The sequence below is a fragment of the Stenella coeruleoalba genome (genome assembly GCF_951394435.1).
Source record: "Stenella coeruleoalba genome assembly, chromosome: 3".
Taxonomy (NCBI): Eukaryota; Metazoa; Chordata; class Mammalia; order Artiodactyla; family Delphinidae; genus Stenella; species Stenella coeruleoalba.
In genome coordinates this window covers 132,491,944-132,513,438 of record NC_137148.1, presented here as the reverse complement: position 1 = coordinate 132,513,438, position 21,495 = coordinate 132,491,944, and the positions used below count along the sequence as shown (strand labels likewise).

Below are 21,495 nucleotides of genomic sequence, written 5' to 3'. Positions count from 1 at the left end.
CACAACAGTGAGAGGTCCGCGTACCGCAAAAAAAGAAAAAAAAAAAAAAAAAGGGAGATTAGCAGTCGTTGGAAAGGTATTAAAGACATATTAGCACCAACATAAGACTTGCTCCTTGGTATAATCAGCAAGGTTTGAAAGAGTATTGCAAAGGGAGTTACTTTGTGAGTGACTGTTAATTCATGCCATGACTGTGACTGTCTACAGTGCTGTCTGTAAGGGTTCCCTGATTTGACAGAGTTGCCTTGACCAGACTGGCTGCTCTGGAGAAGACACCTGTACTCTCTCAGCATCATCCTAAGACTTTCTAAGCCCCACATTCAGGCCCAAGTGAAGGGCACTCATCTTGGTTCCTCACACTTCCCAATCTAGGGCTCCCGGCCTAGAGAAGCACCTTTTCTAACCATGCTATATTTATCCAGTCACTTCTTCTTCTAAGTCCCTCTGTGCTTACTTTGTGAAAATGGGGTCAAAGGTGGCCATTTTTCATGCATCACACACACAAAAATCTTGGCTTTTTTGCCGTTGTTGAGCTATTGCACCCTTTCTGTAGCGTTCTCCCACACAAACCCGCAGGGTAAGAAACGATCTCCTACATATGTCATGGTGATGGTAAGACTTTGTGAAGGGTGTCCCCCAGTGCCCACCCCGGGTGTGGAAATGGAGCTGGAGGAGGGGGGAGATGCGTCTGTTTCAACCTCTGCTAAATCCCCAGCATGGAGAACCTGCCCAGCACCTGGCCTACAGTGGCGGCTTAAGGAATGTCTGTTTAACGAATGGCAAAGGACTGAAAGTTCAGAACAGGCACCACCTGGGAAGCTTTGTTAGTGTCAGGACTGGCACTGTGAACAAAGCAGCAAAGAGACAGGAGGAGACCCCTCAGCGCTAACTCCGGCCATCTGGGATTTCCTTCAAAGCTCCACCTTCCCAACTGCTTCCTATCTGCAAATCCCTCATCTTCACGGAGCACAAAATCCCAGAATCGCAGGATGATACCACAATGAATCAACCGAGAACAGGAGGCGATGGGACGCCGAGACAAGGAGACCCACAGGCCTATTTCCCTGCTTGCCTCATAAAGTCCTCCCCAGACTGTTCCTGCCCAGAATCCAGCCCCACCAGGTCTGCGCTCACCCTCACCCCTGCTAGTTGTGAACAAATAAAGATGAATATACTTGCAGTTGTTTCTGCCTGGATTTCACTGCTGCCTCTGTATCTCCATGCTTCTTGCTTTTCTGATTTGGGGAACACTCTTCTACCTGCTTTTGCTCACTAGTCCTCTTAGAAGTAGGACACAGGCAAGACCACTCACCTTGGACCCATAGAGGTAATAAGGCTGGACGTTGGCGGGTTTATCTCTTTGCGGTTCTTGGGTGAAAGGAATGGCAGTTCGGACAAAACTAGTAGAAGAAAAGAGATGGGGCAGGAGTTAACTGGGTCCCAATATTATTCTTCACGGGACTTGATATAGCGGGAGCCCTCCCTGATCAGGCACACCCACACTGTTTCTTAGGCCGTGGCCTATACAGGTACTTCTGACAGACTCCCGTTTAACTGTCTCCTTTTCATAGATGGGAACACTGTAATCCAGGTTCACAGGCTCAACTCTGGGCTTGCAGCTGCTCAGACAGTGGTCAAGAAAGTCGAGAACAGGGTGGGCCTGGAAACAGCCTTCTCCAGGGCTTGGACCCTCCACCCTCAGTTTGGTTTCCTCAAGAGTAGAGTGCTGCAAACTCTTTCTTTAAAGGCCCAGATAGCGAATATGTTCTGCTTTGCCAGCCAGATGGTCTCTGTCACAACTACTCAACTCTGCTGTAGCATAGAAGCACCCATAAACAAGCTCATAAACCGTAAATGAGTGAGCACGGATGCCAGAGTTCCAGTAAAACTTCGTGAATTTCAAATTTCTACTTGTCACCAAGTTATAATTCTTTGGATTTTTTCCCTAGCCGTCTCAAAATATCAATACCATTCTTAGCTCACAGGCTGAACAAAAAGAGCTGGCAACTAGAGGTGCCTCGTGGGCTGGAGTGTGCAGATCTCTGCACAAGAGGATTGAAAGTCCCAAATCTTTAGAGAACCGGAAGTCCATCTTGCTAAGTGTGTGGATCCCTCCCAGACCCTTCCGTGACTCTGGCACATACTTATTCTACGCTGGCCGTGAGCCAGGCCCTGATGACACTGACAGGGCTTGTCTGGAGGAGACAGCTGGCTGCTTCTACTGCCACCCCCACTCTGCTTTGCACAGAGACTCCCTTACCGGTTGGTGGACCCATTGTAGCAGTAGTTGGGGAGGAAGTCGAAGTTCAGCTCCCAGAAGACGTGCAGGGTGATGCGGCCGTAGGGGGCAGACACGTTGTGATTGGCCTCCCGGAACATGGCATCGAAGCTGTCCAGGGTCATGTGCTTACACAGCAGCCGGTGGGTGAGCCGATTGATCTCCAGCAGCCACTCCAGCTCCTGCCCAGAGAGAGAGCCCGCGGCTGCTGAGGACTCACACACGCGCCTTGCACGCAGACACCATCATCCGACAGATGCCTTTCATGCAGGTGAGGGCCCCTCAGACAACTTTATAACGGCCAGCATGGGACTAGGACTGCTTACAGTCGTATGCGACGTTCCCTTCTTCTGAGTGAAGGAAGTACCAGACCATGCCCAGGGAGGCTGCGTGCCTGCCCACAGAAGGGGACCACAGACCATGTGCAAATCCCTTGCCTGCAGCCCCCTGGGTAGAAAAGCATGACTACTTGCTCTGCAGTTTCTAGGTTAGTAAGGAAAAAGCTTGTCCCTCTGAGTTGCAAGTAAAGTAAAAGAAAGTTGTGAACATCCATCCATCACCAGAGGCTATCTCCACGCTGCCGAAAGCAATCAAAAGAGTTACCACCTACTAAGTACTTACAATTAGGTTGGACCATGCGAAACTACTGTTTTTTAGGTCAAACACCATCAATGTTAGTAATTTTTTATGGTTCAGGCTAATACATGCCAAGCAGTATTCTAAGCACTTTACATGTTTTAACTCACTTCATGCTCAAAACCCCCTATAAGGTCAGCATGATGGCTGTTCTTACTGTATACATATAGGAACTAGGCTTTAAGAAGTGCAGTAACTTGGCTTCAAATCCAGGAAGCTGGGCTCCAAAGTTCACATTCTTAACAGTTGTATACTATAGGAATTTTAAAAACAGCTGGGGGCAGAACATTCCCTCATCTGGACTCCTCCTGTGCCCCTCAGTCACACAGGGTTTGGTTACACATGTTGGCAAAGGTTTGGCTGCAAGCTATGGACGAAGGACGTGCATGAGCTGTGGGCCCTGGTCATTTGAAATCCAACCTTCAGGCAGAGAACAGGAGCAGAGTGGATAATATCTGGACAGAGCAGGTCACTGCACTTGCTAGGAAGTAAGAAGGATAAAATCCTTTGGGCTGGCTTTAGTTCCTTGCTGTATTGCTATCAGAGAGAATCAAAGCACAGTCCTGTGCAGAAAGCATCTCTGTGATGCTCTAGGACACTCCTATACCGTAGTGGTTAAGCCATCTTTTGAGATGGGTATGACTGCCCCTGTTTCATAGGGGGGAAAACCGAGGCTCAGAGGGTGAAGTAACTCGCTCAGGGTCATAGAGTGAAAACAGAACAGGGCTTAGGATGTGATCCCAGGTCTTATGACTCCAAGTCACGTGTGTTTGGCCCCTGTGACACAGCTGCCTGGAATAAAGAAGCAATGACTGAGAAAGCCCTTTGAAAAGTAAAGATGGCTTTACAACATAAAAGCTAAAAGAACGTCGGCAGAGGCAGTTCCCCAGAGTGTGGCCAGGAGGTGGGATGGTCAGAGGGCCAGCTGTGAGAGCTGGGCCTTGGAGCCCAGGTGTCTACAGTCATAGGAGGTGGCCTCATACCAGAGATTCAATTTTATTCTCATCAGCCACAAGAACCCTCTGACTCTGGTTGGGGTCTAGAGTGTGGTAGGCCCAGACCACGCTTCCAATCCTGGAGCTTCGTCTCTCTGAAACTCAGATTCTGTGGCTGTAAATCGGGAGCAAAATACTGTATCAAAGCAACCTTAACTGGCTGCAGGTAAGTGAGACAAGCAGGGGGAGGAGGGAGCCCCGGGCTGAGCTGTCCGTGGCAATTGGAGAGCCGCTGCCAGATAAAGGTGGAGCGGCTACTTCACGCCATCTGATTATTTGTTACTACGTCAGAATGGGGTTTAGTGATGGCAGATCTTGCCATCTCTTGAAAGAAGGCCAAAATCTGGATTGCAATTCTGGAATGGTAGCTGGAAGAATAAGTTTCCAGTCACTGTGCACCTTGAAGTAAATGAAGGGTGGAAATACAGAATCAGCTGTCTGCTTCCATCTCTTGGGGCCTAGCTAGCTGGATGGTATTTTTGTTCCTATTCACTTAGGGTGGGTAAGTAAGTAAGTAAAAGTAAGTAAGTAAGTAAATAAATAAATGCAATGAATGTGCATGATTTTATTTCTAAGATCACTGAGTCCCTTAGCACATGGAGGTGCCCTGTTACCATGAAGAGAGCTACAGATGAGAAACTGGGATTGAACAATTTCTGTTCCAATGTTCTGTGATTTTAACGGTCTCACAGATGTGCATCAGAGACTGAAGGAGAGAGTGCTCAACTCTGCTGATATGGGGGTGCTGGAAATGTAGGTCCACATCTTCCGCCATGCCCCAGGAGTTTTTATTATGTAACACAAACTGTGTTTTGCATCAGCCGTGTACTTCCAGCCTTTCAATCAGAAGAGGGCACTTGCCCGAGGGATGCAGGGCTCAGTGCATCAAGGCACAGAGGTTTAGAAGGCCACAGGGGTGGTCCAGGTGCCTTCTGAGAGGATGTCAGCTCTCTATACTAAAGCGGGTTTACTGGGGGGCAACACAGAGAAGCAGCACTGGGGAAACAAAACACCCAAACGGGCAACTTCTGTGAAGTAGTGGAAAGGGCTTTTCCACGGGAACCGGAAAACTTGAGTGTCAGCCGCACTTGGCCGTTAAACCAGCTCTGTGGTCCAGGCGGGCCAGGAGAATAGGGGTCTCAAACTCAGGCACAGCAAGGCCTGGTAGGTCATCCCATGAATGAATCGTGCCACAGGGCCTGCGGCAAACCCAGGAGAGCCCAGCCCAGCCGATGGGAAAGTCTAGTCATTTCTAGGCAATTGCTGCTATCTGGGAAGGCTGGTCTGAGGTTGCCAGAGCTTCTGCAGTTTTATTCGAATTCTTCCAAGCGTTAAGTGTTGCCTCCAAATTTCAAATATGCTTCACAGCCTAAACAAAACACAGCCTGCAGGCTGCCAGCTCTCAACTTTGGCATCAGATCCCTCGGAGAATCTACTTGCTCAGCTGCGTATGATTAGGGCCACCGACCGATGAAATCTCTGCAACCCTCCCAACTGTGCACCAAGCCACCCCCTCTCCTATCTCAGGACGGAGCTTCTAAGGTGAAGGGAAGGGCTGCTTTGTTTCTCAGAAGAGGCAGAAGCCTTCTCAGCCAAGGCAGTGGGGGCCTCCTGACCCTACAGGAGACAGCATCCTTGGGCTCTCCTCTTCATGGGCTTCAGGGGAAGTGGCTACTCTCCTGGGGGATGTTGCCCTCACCTGACAAACACAGGCTTTCACTGTTTGTTTTGATTTTGTTCACAGCTAAAAGAACATTCAGTGCCTTTTAAGGGCTGGGAAGAGGCCATAGATACCCATACACAACCCAAAACCAGTTTTTCCATAAGATATGCTCATTCATTACTGGAAAACTAGAAGATACAGATAAACAAAGAAGATAAAAACAAAAATCCCACCTCTTGGACATAATCACTGCTAACATTTGGCAAAGAAAAATATTTCTTAAAGTAGATCTCCCAGAAGAACTTGTGCTATATCATAGTCTCTCAAAGTCAGTGACCCAGTACTTTGGTGGGCAGTTGGGTCAAGTTCTCTTGGAAATGCTTCTGAGAATCTACCCTGAGAGCACCTCATTTGTAGCTCAAAATTTCTATGTTCCTCTCTTTTTTCATAAGCTATTTTCATTAAGGGCAAGGAACTATGCAAAGCTCTTTCCTGGCAGTATCTCATTTCACCCTTTCGACAAGTCTATGAGGTGGATTCTAATATTTCCTCCATTGTACTACAGGTTTGCAGTGTAAGATAAGCAACTCACCCAAGATCACCCAGCTAGTTAAGTGGCGGGGCCAGGACTGGGACCCCAAGGTCTTTCTGATGCTAGAGTCCTAGTTCTTAGTCCCTTTTTCTTTCTTTCTTTCTTCTTCTATTTAATTTATTTTAAACTTATTTTTTTGGCTGCATTGGGTCTTTGTTGCTGCACGGGCATTTTCTAGTTGGGGTGAGTGGGGGGGCTACATTTTGCTGTGGTGCACAGGCTTCCCATTGCGGTGGCTTCTCTTGTTGCGGTGGCTTCTCTTGTTACTAGGCATGCGGGCTTCAGTAGTTGCGGTGCACAGGCTTAGTTGCTCCGTGGCATGTGGGATCTTCCTGGAACAGGGATCGAACCCATGTCCCCTGCATTGGCAGGTGGATTCTTAACCACTGCACCACCAGGGAAGTCCCAGTCCCTTTTTAAAAAACCACTTTGTCCATTAAAAAAAAAAAAACAAAAAACGCTTTTTATTTTGAAATAATTTCTGACTTACAGAAAAGCTGTGAAAACTGCAGACTTCCTGCATATTCTTGACCCAGTTTCTCCAATGTTAACCTCTTACATAAGTTACCTAAAGTAGGAAACTAACATTGGTACAATTCTATGAACTAAATGACAGACCTTATTCAAATTTCACCATTTTTTTTTTTTCCCATTTTACGGTTCAATCCAGAATCCCACATTGCACTGAGTTGTCATGTCTCCTTAGCCTTTTCCAATCTCTAACAGATTTCAGTATCTCTTTGTCTTTTATGATCTGGATGCTTTTGAAAAGCATTGTTCCTTCTTTTTTTTTTTTTTTTCTTTTTTGCGGTACGCGGGCCTCTCACTGTTGTGGCCTCTCCCATCGCGGAGCACAGGCTCCGGACGCGCAGGCTCAGCGGCCACGGCTCACGGGCCTAGCTGCTCTGCGGCATGTGGGATCTTTCCGGACCGGGGCACGAACCTGTGTCCCCTGCATCGGCAGGCGGACTCTCAACCACTGCACCACCAGGGAAGCCTGCATTGTTCATTTTTGAATGCCATGTGATTTGGGTTTATCTGATATATTCTCATGATTAGATTGAGATTATGCATTTTGCACTATGCATACATATCAGGGGATACATGAATATACCTTATTTCTGGTGATATTAACCTTTCATGCTTGGTTCAGATGGTGTCCGCTATGAATAGATAAAGAAGAGGTGGCATATATATACAGTGGAATATTACTCAGCCATAAAAAGAAATGAAATTGAGTTATTTGTAGTGAGGTGGATGGACCTAGAGTCTGTCATACAGAGTGAAGTAAGTCAGAAAAAGAAAAACAAATACCGTAGGCTAACACACATATATGGAATCTAAAAAAAAAAAAAAGAAAAAAGGTTCTGAAGAACCTAGGGGCAGAACAGGAATAAAGACACAGACGTAGAGAGTGGACTTAAGGACACGGGGAGGGGTAAGCTGGGACGAAGTGAGAGAGTGGCATGGACATATATACACTACCAAATGTAAAATAGATAGCTAGTGGGAAGCAGCCGCATAGCATAGGGAGATCAGCTCGGTACTTTGTGACCACCTAGAGGGGTGGGATAGGGAGGGTGGGAGGGAGACGCAAGAGGGAGGGGATATGGGGATATATGTATACGTATAGCTGATTCACTTTGTTATACAGCAGAAACTAACACAACATTGTAAAGCAATTATACTCCAATAAAGATGTTAAAAAAAAAGAGAAAACATAAATATAATAACAAGTATTCTGCAAAAAAAGAAAAAAAAAGGTGGTGTCTGCTAGATTTCCCCATTGTAAAATTAGTATTCTTCCCTTTGCAATTAATAAATATCTTGAAGGAGATAATTCGAGACTATGTAAGAATGCTTTTTCTTCTCTAAGTATTTTTAAAATTTTTGAGTAATCTGAGTAATTTTAAAACTTTGGTGAAATACAGATAACATAAAATTTACCATTTTAACCCTTTTTAAATTAGGGTTAGATACATTCATATTGTTGTGCCACCATCACTACCATCCACCTCCAGCACTTCTTAATCTCCCCAACTGAACCTCTGTACCCATTAAGCACTAACTCCCTATTCCTTGGCCAACACCACTGTACTTTCTGTCTCTATAAACCTCACTATTCTAGAAACCTCATAATAAGAAGAATCATAAAATACTCTTCACAAAGTTCTGCCCGCTAATTTTAGCATCTGTTACTGGATCCTGCCTGCAACCATTACTACTGTGGTGTTCTAATGGTGATTTTCTACTTCTCTCATTCCTTCTACTCATCTGCTTTTGAAGCGTTAAAAGCTTCCTTTGATTCACCGAAAGACTGATCAATCAAGTTATTCTAATTCTTGGAAAGAATTGGCAGAGAGTAGTTCAAATTGCTGATTAATAAAAGAAGGTAGCAGGCCTGTCCTATGCTTGTGCATCAAGAACAACTATATAATTTGCACGTCCCAGCACAAAATGAAAATGTGGGGACCCTTGCTAGAAAATGATTAAGAATTCCAAGATGGTGACAGCAGAGCATTAAACCAGTGAAGAGCCTCTGTGGGCTCTATACTACTGCACACCCACGAAGCTGACGCTGCTGTGTAACCTTCCCTGGTTTGTTAGGACCACCCAGCTACTTTACAGAGCTGTAGGATCCTAAAGGACAAGCAGCTGTGCCCCAGGGCTGGCCATTTCTAGAGATCTCAAGACGCCCCCTCCACTCCCATTCTCTAGGCAACCAGGAAGGTAAGATTATTCTTATTCTTTTTAAATCTTTTTTTTTTTCCATCTCATTCAGATGAGAAAGAGACCCATTGCTTCTCTGTAACTAGCTCAGTACCAGGCTAACAACAACCCCCAATGAGGCTGCTAGTCTGAGGAGTCCCAGAGCAGAACTCACAAGGGCCCCCATCTCTTACCACGATGGAGGTCAGGTCCTCACTCTCAAAGCGGCTGATGGCCTGGTCCAAGGATTTATACATGGCGGCAGAGATGCGCTGGGTAATGAGTCTGTTCAAGTCAATTGATCTACCCAACAGCTGCATAGAAGAGAGAGAGACAGAGGGAGAGATACAAGGTTACTTATGGTTTGTTTGCACAGGCACATGACAACTAAATGCAATGCATTGATAGGAAATTGTACTAAAACTATAAACAACATGGCCAGGACAAATAGGGACTCTATGAAGAAAATAGTATTATTAAACTTCCTGAGTATGATAATTCTATTTGGATGATGAAAGAATGTCCTTGTTCTTAGGAGATACACGCTGAGGTATCAGCGGTAAAGTGTCATATGTGTCCAACTTACTCTCAACTGGCTAAGAAAAAAGTATGTATATTAAAATATATATTTTATTATAGTGGGTTGGCCAAAAAGTTCATTTGGTATTTTTCCATAGGATGTTACAAACATTTTGGTCAACCTAATATTTATATATAAATATGTTTTTTAAATTATATATACTATAAACGTATATTTAAACTACACTTACTACATTTATGAGAGAGAAAAAACACATATATGAGAAAAAGAAAGTGAATCAAATGTGGTTAAAACATGAATAATCATGAATCTGGCTACAAAGTATATCTGTGTGTTTACTGTGTTATTCTTTGATAAACACAGATGTCAAAATCCTGAACAAAATACCAGCAAACAGAATCCAACAGCACATTAAAAGGCTCATACACCATGATCAACTGGGATTTATCCCAGGGATGCAAGGATTCTTCAATATACGCAAATCAATGTGATACACCTCATTAACAAATTAAGGAATAAAAAACATATGATCACCTCAATAGATGCAGAAAAAGCTTTTGACAAAATTCAACACCCATTTATGATAAAAACTCTCCAGAAAATGGGCATAGAGGGAACATACCTCAACATAATAAAGGCCATATATGACAAACCCACAGCAAGCATCATACTCAATGGTGAAAAACTGAAAGCATTTCCACTAAGATCAGGAACAAGACAAGGATATCCACTCTCACCACCCTTATTCAATATAGTTTGGAGCAGTCAGAGAAGAAAAAGAAATAAAAGGAATCCAAATTGGAAAAGAAGAAGTAAAACTGTCACTGTTTGCCGATGACATGATACTATACACAGAAAATCCTAAAGATGCCACCAGAAAACTACTAGTGCTAATCAACGAATTTGGTAAGGTTGCAGGATACAAAATGAATGCACAGAAATCTCTGGCATTCCTATAGACCAACAATGAAAAATCAGAAAGAGAAATTAAGGAAACATTCCCATTTACCACTGCAACAAAAAGAGTAAAATACCTAGGAATAAACCTGCCTCAGGAGGCGAAAGACATGTACTCAGAAAACTATAAAACAGTGATGAAACAAATCAAAGATGAGATAAACAGATGGAGAAATATACCATGTTCTTGGATTGGAAGAATCAATATGGTGAAAATGATTAGACTACCCAAAGCAATCTACAGATTCAATGCAATCCCTATCAAACTACCAATGGCATTCTTCACAGAATTAGAACAAAAAAATTTACAATTGATATGGAAACACAAAAAACCCCAAACAGCCAAAGAAATCTTGAGAAAGAAAAACGGAGTTGGAGGAATCAGGCTCCCAACTTCAAACAGTACCACAAAGCTACAGTAATCAAGACAGTATGGTACTGGTACAAAAACAGAAAATTAGATCAATACTACAAGATAAAATGCCCAGAGATAAACCCACACACATAGGGGCATCGAATTTACAACAAAGGATGCAAGAACATACAATGGAGAAAAGATAGCCTCTTCAAAAAGTGGTGCTGGGCCACCAAACCAGCTTTGCAACAAACGCTAAAGGAACTTCTCTAGGCAGAAAACACAAGAGAAGGAAAACACCTACAATAAAAAACCCAAAACAGTTAAGAAAATGGTAATAGGAGCATACATATTGATAATCATCTTAAATGTGAATGGATTAAATGCTCCAACCAAAAGACATAGACTGGCTGAATGGATACAAAAACAAGACCCATATATATGCTACCTACAAGAGACCCACTTCAGACCTAGGGACACACAGAGACTAAAAGTGAGGGGATGGAAACAGATATTCCATGCAAATGGAAATCAAAAGAAAGCTGGAGTAGCAATTCTCATATCTGACAAAACAGACTTTAAAATAAAGACTATTACAAGAGACAAAGAAGGACACTACATAATGATCAAGGGATCAATCCAAGAAGAAGGTATAACAATTGTAAATATTTATGCACCCAACATAGGAGCACCTCAATACATAAGGCAAATGCTAACAGCCATAAAAGGGGAAATCGACAGTAACACAATCATAGTAGGGGACGTTAACACCCCACTTTCACCAATGGGCAGATCATACAAAATGAAAATAAATAAGGAAACACAAGCTTTAAATGACACGTTAAACAAGATGGACTTAATAGATATTTAAAGGACATTCCATCCAAAACAACAGAATACACTTTCTTCTCAAGTGCTCATGCAACATTCTCCAGGATAAATTGTATCTTGGGTCACAAATCAAGCCTTGGTAGATTTAAGAAAATTGAAATCATATCAAGTATCTCTTCTGACCACAATGCTATGAGACTAAATATCAATTACAGGAAAAAAATCTGTGGAAAAATACAAACACATGGAGGCTAAACAATACACTACTAAATAACCAAGAGATCACTGAAGAAATCAAAGAGGAAATCAAAAAATACATAGAAACAAATGACAATGAAAACACGACGACCCAAAACCTATGGGATGCAGCAAAAGCAGTTCTAAGAGGGAAGTTTATAGCAATACAATCCTACCTTAAGAAACAAGAAACATCTCAAATAAACAACCTAACCTTACAACTAAAGCAATTAGAGAAAGAAGAACAAAAAACCCCCAGTTAGCAGAAGGAAAGAGATCATAAAGATCAGATCAGAAATAAATGAAAAAGAAATGAAGGAAACAATAGCTAAGATCAATAAAACTAAAAGCTGGTTCTTTGAGAAGATAAACAAAATTGATAAACCAATAGCCAGACTCATCAAGAAAAAAAGGGAGAAGATTCAGATCAATAGAATCAGAAATGAAAAAGGAGAAGTAACAACTGACACTGCAGAAATACAAAGGATCCTGAGGGATTACCACAAGCAACTATGCCAATAAAATGGACAACCTGGAAGAAATGGACAAATTCTCAGAAAAGCACAACCTCCTGAGAATGAATCAGGAAGCAACAGAAAATATAAACAGACCAATCACAAGCACTGAAGTTGACACTGTGATTAAAAATCTTCCAAAAACAAAAGCCCAGGACCAGAGGGCTTCACAGGTGAATTCTATCAAACATTTAGAGAAGAGTTAACACATATCCTTCTCAAACTCTTCCAAAATATAGCAGAGGGAGGAACACTCCCAAACTTATTCTATGAGGCCACCATCACCCTGATACCAAAAGCAGACAAAGATGTCACAAAAAAGAAAACTACAGACCAATATCACTGATGAACATATATGCAAAGATCCTCGACAAAATACTAGCAAACAAAATCCAAAGCACATTAAAAGGATCATACACTGATCAAGTGGGGTTTATCCCAGGAATGCAAGGGTTCTTCAATATACGCAAATCAATCAATGTGATACACCATATTAACAAACTGAAGGATAAAAACCATGTGATCATCTCAATAGATGCAGAAAAAGCTTTCAACAAAATTCAACACCATTTATGATAAAAACCCTCCAGAAAGTAGCCATAGAGGGAACTTACCTCAACACAATAAAGGCCATATATGACAAACCCACAGCCAACATCATTCTCAATGGTGAAAAACTGAAACCATTTCCACTAAGATCAGGAATAAGACAAGGTTGCCCACTTTCAACACTACTATTCAACACAGTTTTGGAAGTTTTAGCAATCACAGAAGAAAAAGAAATGAAAGGAATCCAAATCGGAAAAGAAGAAGTAAAACTGTCACTGTTTGCAGATGACATGAAACCATACTTAAAGAATCCCAAAGATGCTACCAGAAAACTACTAGAGCTAATCAATGAATTTGGTAAAGCAGAAGGATACAAAATTAATGCACAGAAATCTCTTGCATTCCTATACACTGATGATGAAAAATCAGAAAGAGAAATAAGGAAACACTCCCATTTACCATTGCAACCAAAAGAACAAAATACCTAGGAATAAACGTACCTAAGGGGACAAAAAACCTGTATGCAGAAAACTATAAGACACTGATGAAAGAAATTAAAGATGCTACAAACAGATGGAAAGATATACCATGTTCTTCAATTGGAAGAATCAACATTGTGAAAATCACTGTATACCCAAAGCAATCTACAGATTCAATGCAATCCCTATCAAACTACCACTGGCATTTTTCACAGAACTAGAACAAAAAATTTCACAGTTTGTATGGAAACACAAAAGACCCTGAATAGCCAAAGCAATCTTGAGAAAGAAAAACAGAGCTGGAGGAATCAGGCTCCCTGACTTCAGACTATACTACCAAGCTACAGTAATCAAGACAGTATGGTACTGGCACAAAAACAGAAGTATAGATCAATGGAACAGGATAGAAAGCCCAGAGATAAACCCACACACATATGGTCACGTTATCTTTGATACAGAAGGCGAGAATATACAATGGAGAAAAGACAGCCTCTTCAATAAATGGTGCTCGGAAAACTGGACAGCTACATGTAAAAGATGAAATTAGAACACACCCTAACACCATACAAAAAATAAACTCAAAATGGATTAAAGGCCTTGGTGTAAGGCCAGACACTATAAAACTCTCCGAGGAAAACATAGGCAGAACACTAGATGACATACATCACAGCAAGATCCTTTTTGACCCACCTACTAGAGAAATGGAAATAAAAACAAAAATAAACAAATGGGACCTAATGAAACTTAAAAAGCTTTTGCACAGCAAAGGAAACCATAAACAAGACAAAAAGACAACCCTCAGAATGGGAGAAAATATTTGCAAACGAAGCAACTGAGAAAGGATTAATCTCTAAAATATACAGGCAGCTCATGGAGTTCAATATCAAAAAAACAAACAACCCAACCCAAAAATGGGCACAAGACCTAAACAGACATTTCTCCAAAGAAGATATACAGACTGCCAACAAACACATGAAAGAATGCTCAACATCATTAATCATTAGAGAAATGCAAATCAAAACTACAATGAGGTATCACTTCACGCAGGTCAGAATGGTCATTATTAAAAAATCCAGAACCAATAAATGCTGGCAAGAGTGTGGTGAAAAGGGAACCCTCCTGCACAGTTGGTAGGAATGTATATTGATACAACCACTATGGAAAACAGTATGGTGGTTCCTTAAAAAACTAAAAATAGAACTGCCATATGACCCAGCAATCCCACTACTGGGCATATACCCGGGAAAACCATAATTTAAATAGAGACATGTACCACGATGTTCATGGCAGCACTATTTACAATAGCCAGGACATGGAACCAACCTAAATGTCTATTGACAGATGAATGGATAAAGAAGATGTGGCACATATATACAATATAATATTACTCAGCCATAAAAAGAAACGAAATTGAGTTATTTGTAGTGAGGTGGATGGACCTAGAGTCTGTCATACAGAGTGAAGTAAGTAAGTCAGAAAGAGAAAAACAAATACTGTATGCTAACACATTTATATGGAATCTAAAAAAAAAAAAAAAAAGGTACTGATGAACCTACTTGCAGGGCAGGAATAAAGAGGTAGACACAGAAAACTGACTTGAGGACATGGGGTGGGAGGGTGAAGCTGGGGTGAAGTGAGAGTAGCATGGACATATATACACTACTGAATGTAATACAGTTGGCTAGTGGGAAGCAGCAGCATAGCACACGGAGATTGGCTCGGTGCTTTGCAGTGACCTAGAGGGGTGGGATAGGGAGGGTGGGAGGGAGGGGATATGGGGACATGTGTATGCATATGGCTGATTCGCCTTGTTGTGCAACAGGAACTAACACAGTATTGTGAAGCAATTATACTCCAATAAAGATATATTAAAAAAAAAAAGTTGAGGAAAAATACGATGCATTCAGACTGTAGGAAGAGGCTCAGGATACACTCTGGTACCCCATGCATTGCTGACATCCTGAATCTACCCTTGAAGTTCTTCCTGTATCCGTCCTGTGCCCCAGTTCAGAATCACCAGGGAGTAGCAGTCCCCCCAGCAAGGGCCTACCGTGTACCTTTATGGCGATGAATTTAAAAGCATGAGGAGAAAGGCTGACTACAGGCTGGAAAATATAGCTTAGGATAATTTCCACTGGGATACATGTGGGCATTACTGCAGATGCTACATAGATAGCAATAAACATTTATTGAGTACCTGTTGTATGCACTGCACTTTGCTAGGTGCCCAAGGATTATTCTCAACTATTTTATTTTTTTCTGCTTCCCTTTTGGGAGAGATTTTCCACCAACTGACTAAGGCTCCTTATAGCACACACAGAGCCCTCAAGATTAATATCCTGTGACTAATTCTGGCTGCACTGGTAACTGATAGCTGTAATCTTCTGAGAGGCTGAAGGAAAAACTCTCTTTGAGCCCTTACTGTTGGCAGAGGTGAAAATGTTTTTTTCCTCTTACGATTCTCCATTTCTCTTAGATTTCTCAGAGCAATAGGAATATCCAGGGCTTCCAGGGCAAATCCTCTCCTCTTTATCCAGGGCATCTTCTCAGTCTCAGCCCTGCTTCCCTTCACCCAAGTCTTCTCCACAAACACGTGAACCACAGGATAAGCACACAGAGGTCACAGCATGAAGGCCCTTTCAACACTGTGTGGCTGACAGTAGGGCTTAGGAGTAGGATGCAAGGTCTGCTGGAGCATCTCTTATTTTTGTCTGCCAGGCTCACGTGAACATCTTTAAGCAGGGATATGTTTCTAGTTTCTGGCAGAATTTCCTCTACATCTGGGGTCAAATGTTAACAGAGACTAACTCCATAAAAACAAACCATAATGGGCCCTGTTCAGGGGTAGATTTACCCATTTCTGAACATTAGTCCCGACTGAAGGAGGTGGGCTGCAGCTTATGATGGGAGGACAAAGGTGGCCGCTACTCATCATAGGTGAATGGCAGCTGGGCTGAGAAGCCTAGAACTTGAACCAAAGGAAGCCCAATGCCTCTTGACTGTAAGATTCTGAGGAGGTGTTATATCCATGGTCAGCAGCCCACGCGGGGCAATACCCAGGGAAGATGGTAAGCAGTCCAGATTTCCAATCTCTAGGCTAACGTCACAGTTCCTCTCTCCTGCCCATTCCACCTCTGTCACCATACCTGGACGTGTCTCTGCTTCAACAGCGTTTCGTAGCGGTTGGATGGTGGGTATGGAATGATGACTCCATAATTCTTACATTCAGCCCTAAAACGTTTATCCAACAGGACACTGGAAGGGATAAAAGTGAAATAAGGCCAGTAAACATGACGGTGAATGGTGATCAATCACCCAGCCATGTGTATTTCAAACGACAGAATCTACTCATGAAGTGCTATCTCATATTTTTTAAATATTTTTTTTCTGATCTAGAGCAAAGTTCTTCTAATTTTTTTCAGCCCAAAAAGCTCAATATGTGAAATAGAATTTCTGCGTTAAAGACAGGCAACACAGAAGTTGAGACGCCTTCTTGCTTTTATTCATTCACCATAAAAGCAATTGAGTCCCTGCTTAGTATATCCCAGGAAACATTCTAGGTACCGAGGATACAAAGTCCTTGTCCTTATGGAGCTTACGTTCTAGTAAAGAGAGACTGATACTAAATAAATAGGCAGAGGAATAAAATAATTTCAGATAATAGTAAATACCTGCATGGTATTTACTGTTCACCAGGCATACACGTACATGCAGAGAGTCATTTTGAATCTCACAACAATCCTATGAATTAGATGTTCTATTATGATCTTTTACACTGAGCCATGGATTGCTGAGTAATAAGTGCTCTGAAAATAATAAAACAGGATCATTTGGTGTTAGGAGGTCAGGGAAAGCCTCTCTAAAGAGGTTCTGTTGGACAGAGACCTAAATGCTAAAAATGGAAAGATCTGGGGGAAGAATCTTTCAGGCATGATTAGCTTGGTACCTTGAGAAAAAGGAAAAATGGTCAGTGTAGATAAGGGGCAGGTGTGCTGGAGAGTATGGTGCAAAAATGAATTTATAAAGTTAGTCTAGGGGCCAGACCATGTGGGACGATATAAGCCACAGTAAGGAGGTTAGATGTTTCCTAGATGTAACTGAAGCCACGGAAAGTTTTTAAGCAGGAAAGCGACATCATCTAAACCTACACTGTCCAATACATCAGCCACCCACCAGGTGAGCCTACTAAGTAAGCACCTGAAACGTGGCGGGTCCAAGCTGAGATGTGCTATTAGTATAAAATACACACTAGATGTTGAAGACTTAGGAAAAAAACATTGAAAACTATTTCCTTAATAACTTCTTATTGGTTACATGTTGAAATTATAATATTTTATATATAATGGATTATATAAAATATAGTATTAATTTTTAAAATATGGCTACTAAAACATTTACAATTACATCTGTGACCCAACATTTGGGATTGCATTATATTTCTGATGGACAGCAATGATCTAGATCACTCTGTCCCTCCTGTGCTCTCTGACTCTCCCAACTTCTCGCAGTCTCCCCCAACTTCCCGTATCTTTGACAAACCACTGAAGGGATACAGATTAAGATTCCTATTTCAGATAAGGATATTTTGTAAATTAAATATATAGAGGACCCAGGGTTTGACAAGTCTGAGTTTGTTTCCACAGACAATGGACCAGCATATTTGAAAATTATCTTAGAGAAGCTGGAAGCCCAGCTCACTGTTAGAACCCCATGCAATTCAATCCAGACACTTGTGAAGTGACTCCTTTGTGAAAGGCTGTGTTCTCTGCGCTTTCCCTGAAACCCTATGCATATGCTTTCTATAGTTTACATCCTTAAGCGCCATTCACTTCATTTAATGCACATTCTGTGTTAACAGACACTTGTGCATCTGTATACCACCTCCTGTCTGAACTCCATCAGAACAACTCAAGTTGTTGAAAGCAAAACAAAGCAAATTTTTATTGTAGGGAAAAAAAGTAACAATCCTTGAAACTACTGGTTGGTACATTTGGATTTCCAATAAAAAGGGAAATCTCTCTCTCTCTCTCTCTCTATCTATGTAGGCAGGGTGTTTTTGACCAGTACTATTATGGGTTCCTCAAACCCAGGAATTCTCAGGAGTCTAAATCAACCCATACTGACAATACCAATAAGCCTGTAAAACTTGGCATGCCCAGACCTCTCCTCTTCCTTGGCCTTCTGTCTGGCCTTCATACTCCCATTCTTGCTCACCTCCAATCCGTTCTCTACAGTTTAATGTTTTTAAAAGATCAAACTTCTAAAAATAAAAATCAAACTGGGTCACTGTCATACTGTGGAAACTATCCCGTGGTTCCACTCCTAGGACAAATGCCTACAGGGCCGCAAGACCTGGGCCCTGCCTACCTGCCCAGCTTTACCGTGCAGCCTGCCCACGCCGTGGTCCGTGAATGAGACATTTACATGTCCTAATTCACATTAATCCTCTCAACAGCCCTACAAAGTAGGAGGAGGCATGCTCTTCATCTTATGCTTCAGCCACAGGGACTCTGCACAAGTAGTTTGTTTTGCCTGCAATTTCTAGCCCTACTCTTCACCCAGTTTTACTTAATCAAGTCCTATCAGCTTCAGATGTGAACTCAAAGGTTACTTTCTCGGGACAGCCCTTCCAGTTACCCATCCCAAAGACTAGTTCAGGTTTAACTGTCATATATTCCCATTAGCTTGTCCTTCGTAGGAACCTCCCTTGACACTGTGCAGTAGTTTTTATTAATGTCTGTTTTCCTCACTAGACTGTAAGCTCCATGAGATCTAGCACCACATCTGCCTATTTTCCTTTCTCCTACATTCTAGCACCAAATCCAGGCCCACGGAATCACTCAGATTTCCTTAGGTCCTAAAGGAGAAGGGAGGTTTTGCAACAGAGAACCTTGCCTTCCAGGTGGCAATCTTAGGAAGCTTTGCTGCACATAGCCCCGGGGCTCTCATACCTGCCAGCCATTGCTTTGTAGTAAGCAAAGATCTGGTCCGCCAGCTTGTAGACAAACTGATCAAAACACAGGTTCACCTGGTGAAGAAGAAGCAGGAAATGTCAATGGCGTCTGTCCGGCTTTATTAGAGAAATTTCAGCAACTGAAGGGGGCAGTGGTGCAGGACTGCCTGAAGTGTGAGGTGAAGCAAGATGCTTTGCAGGAAAAAAAAAGAAGATTCTGTGGCCAATTAAGTTTGGGAAGTCTGGTCTCTTGCTCTCAAGGTCCTCAACCAGGCACAAAGAAAGCAAAATTCAAAAAGCTGTTGAGGAACCACTGTCCCCACTGGTCCCCTCCTGGCTGTTACAAGGTGCCTGCCCAGGGGGAACGCCACAGATAGGGCTTCACATCCTGTAATTACATATATCAGTCCCCTCATCTCTCCCAATAGAATTTCTTGTCTTTTCCTTTTATTTTACTTTACCTTGCTTTGCAAATGAAGAAGTTGATGGTCATTAAAAATTTAAAAACCTTTTTAAAACCAGTTTGCTTAAAAATCTTTGGTTTTTAATGAATAAGAGACCGTCTTGCCTTTTCAGTGTTTCAACATGTCAGTGGAAGAATGTGATGCTGAGGTGAGAGGAAAGTTCACAGCAGACATAGAGGATCGAAAGCAAATCCTCCAATGATGGCAAGAGCAGGGAACGGCCAAACGAGGGGCGATAAAGAGATGGGCTCTGATAGTAGCAGGGTAACAGTATAACTTCAAAGGAAATAGACTATATTTAGGTGATTAATCTTCAATCCTTTTTGCACCAAACTCCCAGTTCCATAAGGTTAACTCTTTATTCAAAGAGCTTTCATATCTTTTATTTAACATACTAAATGTTATTCTGAACATAAAAACACAGTGTTGTGTACAGTGTTGTCCTCACACGCACGTAGCCAAGGCCTCTGCCCTGCAGTCTGAGCTTCAAGGATCCCTAAGGGGGCCTCCTTCAGGCAAAGGACCCGTAGGATCCAGGGTGGGGTGCCCAACTCATGCCCCCCTTCTATAACCAGCTTTGAATATTCTTGCCCAAATAGCCCAAGTCCCTTCCAGGCCCTGTGTGCTCTTTTCCCTGGGTTCCTCCCTGAGGGTGCACTGCACTGCAGGTGTGTGTACCCCTAGGGCCTGGGGTTGGCCAAGGGGCCATCGTTTTGGGGCACAGGAGGGAGACAAAGCTTGGGTATCCACACATAGGCCCTTCCTGGTTCAGAACAGAGTCTGAAGATGGGAAGAGAAAGGGGGGCAGGCCATGAGCTCGGGGTCTCAATCTATACTTCTGCTCCATGGCCTCCAGTGTTATCCAGGGCTTATCTGTGTGCTTTCTTTACTATTTTTTGGTTTTTGTTTTTTTTAGTGGTACGTAGGCCTCTCACTGTTGTGGCCTTTCCCGTTGCGGAGCACAGGCTGCGGACGTGCAGGCTCAGTGGCCATGGCTCACGGGCCCAGCCACTCCGCAGCACGTGGGATCTTCCCGGACTGGGGCACGAACCCGCGTCCCCTGCATCGGCAGGCGGACTCTCAACCACTGCGCCACCAGGGAAGCCCCTACATTTATTTTTAAAATGTCACTTGGACATATGACACTCTAGATTTTTTGTTTTCAACCTGTTGGAGAACATGACTATCTAAAATCTTATTGGAAAATGGACCTGTCCAAGCTGCGATGCAACCAATTAACTTGTCTACTGGAATCTTTCTTTCCAAGTTTGTGTACTGCTCAGGAGACAAACAGGATAGATTTGCATTGGGGTCCATCAAGGTTTTCAACTCCCATAGCAACTGGAAGATTTAGAAAGAAAGCAGCATCTGTACTAGATTTTCTTTGAAATACATAAACTTTCAAACTAATTTGGTGGTAATGCTTGTCCTAAGACACTTACATCTTTCCTTTATAAATAAGAATGCCTTATATTTGTGTGACAATTGGCCTCATTCTACGTTTATATAATCCCATGTACTTAGGTGGAGCAGAGACTCTCATTCCAATTTCCAGATGACACAATTGAGATATTTCATAGTCCTTAGCCCTGCTGATCCCATTTCTGGTCCTTGCTGGCCCGTGGTAGGACTGCACTTCCTCGCTCCTCTTTGAAAGGAGGCACTGCCATGAGACTTGCTTTGACGAATGACATGTGTCACTTCCAGGTGGAAGCTTTTAAGTATCAGAGTATGATTCACC

General features: G+C 42.6%; 1 protein-coding gene across 2 annotated transcripts in view; it reads right to left on the bottom strand.

The window, feature by feature from the left end:
- Positions 1–21,495, bottom strand: part of CYFIP2 (cytoplasmic FMR1 interacting protein 2) — a 113,459-nt gene that overhangs the window by 51,977 nt on the left and 39,987 nt on the right. For both annotated transcript variants that reach the window (XM_079916544.1, XM_079916545.1), the window contains 5 exons: positions 19,289–19,365; positions 16,484–16,592; positions 9,068–9,187; positions 2,261–2,460; positions 1,313–1,400 (listed from right to left, as the gene is read on the bottom strand). In XM_079916544.1, coding sequence (XP_079772670.1) covers positions 1,313–1,400; positions 2,261–2,460; positions 9,068–9,187; positions 16,484–16,592; positions 19,289–19,365 — 594 coding nt within the window. The remainder of the gene's footprint in view (positions 1–1,312; positions 1,401–2,260; positions 2,461–9,067; positions 9,188–16,483; positions 16,593–19,288; positions 19,366–21,495) is intronic.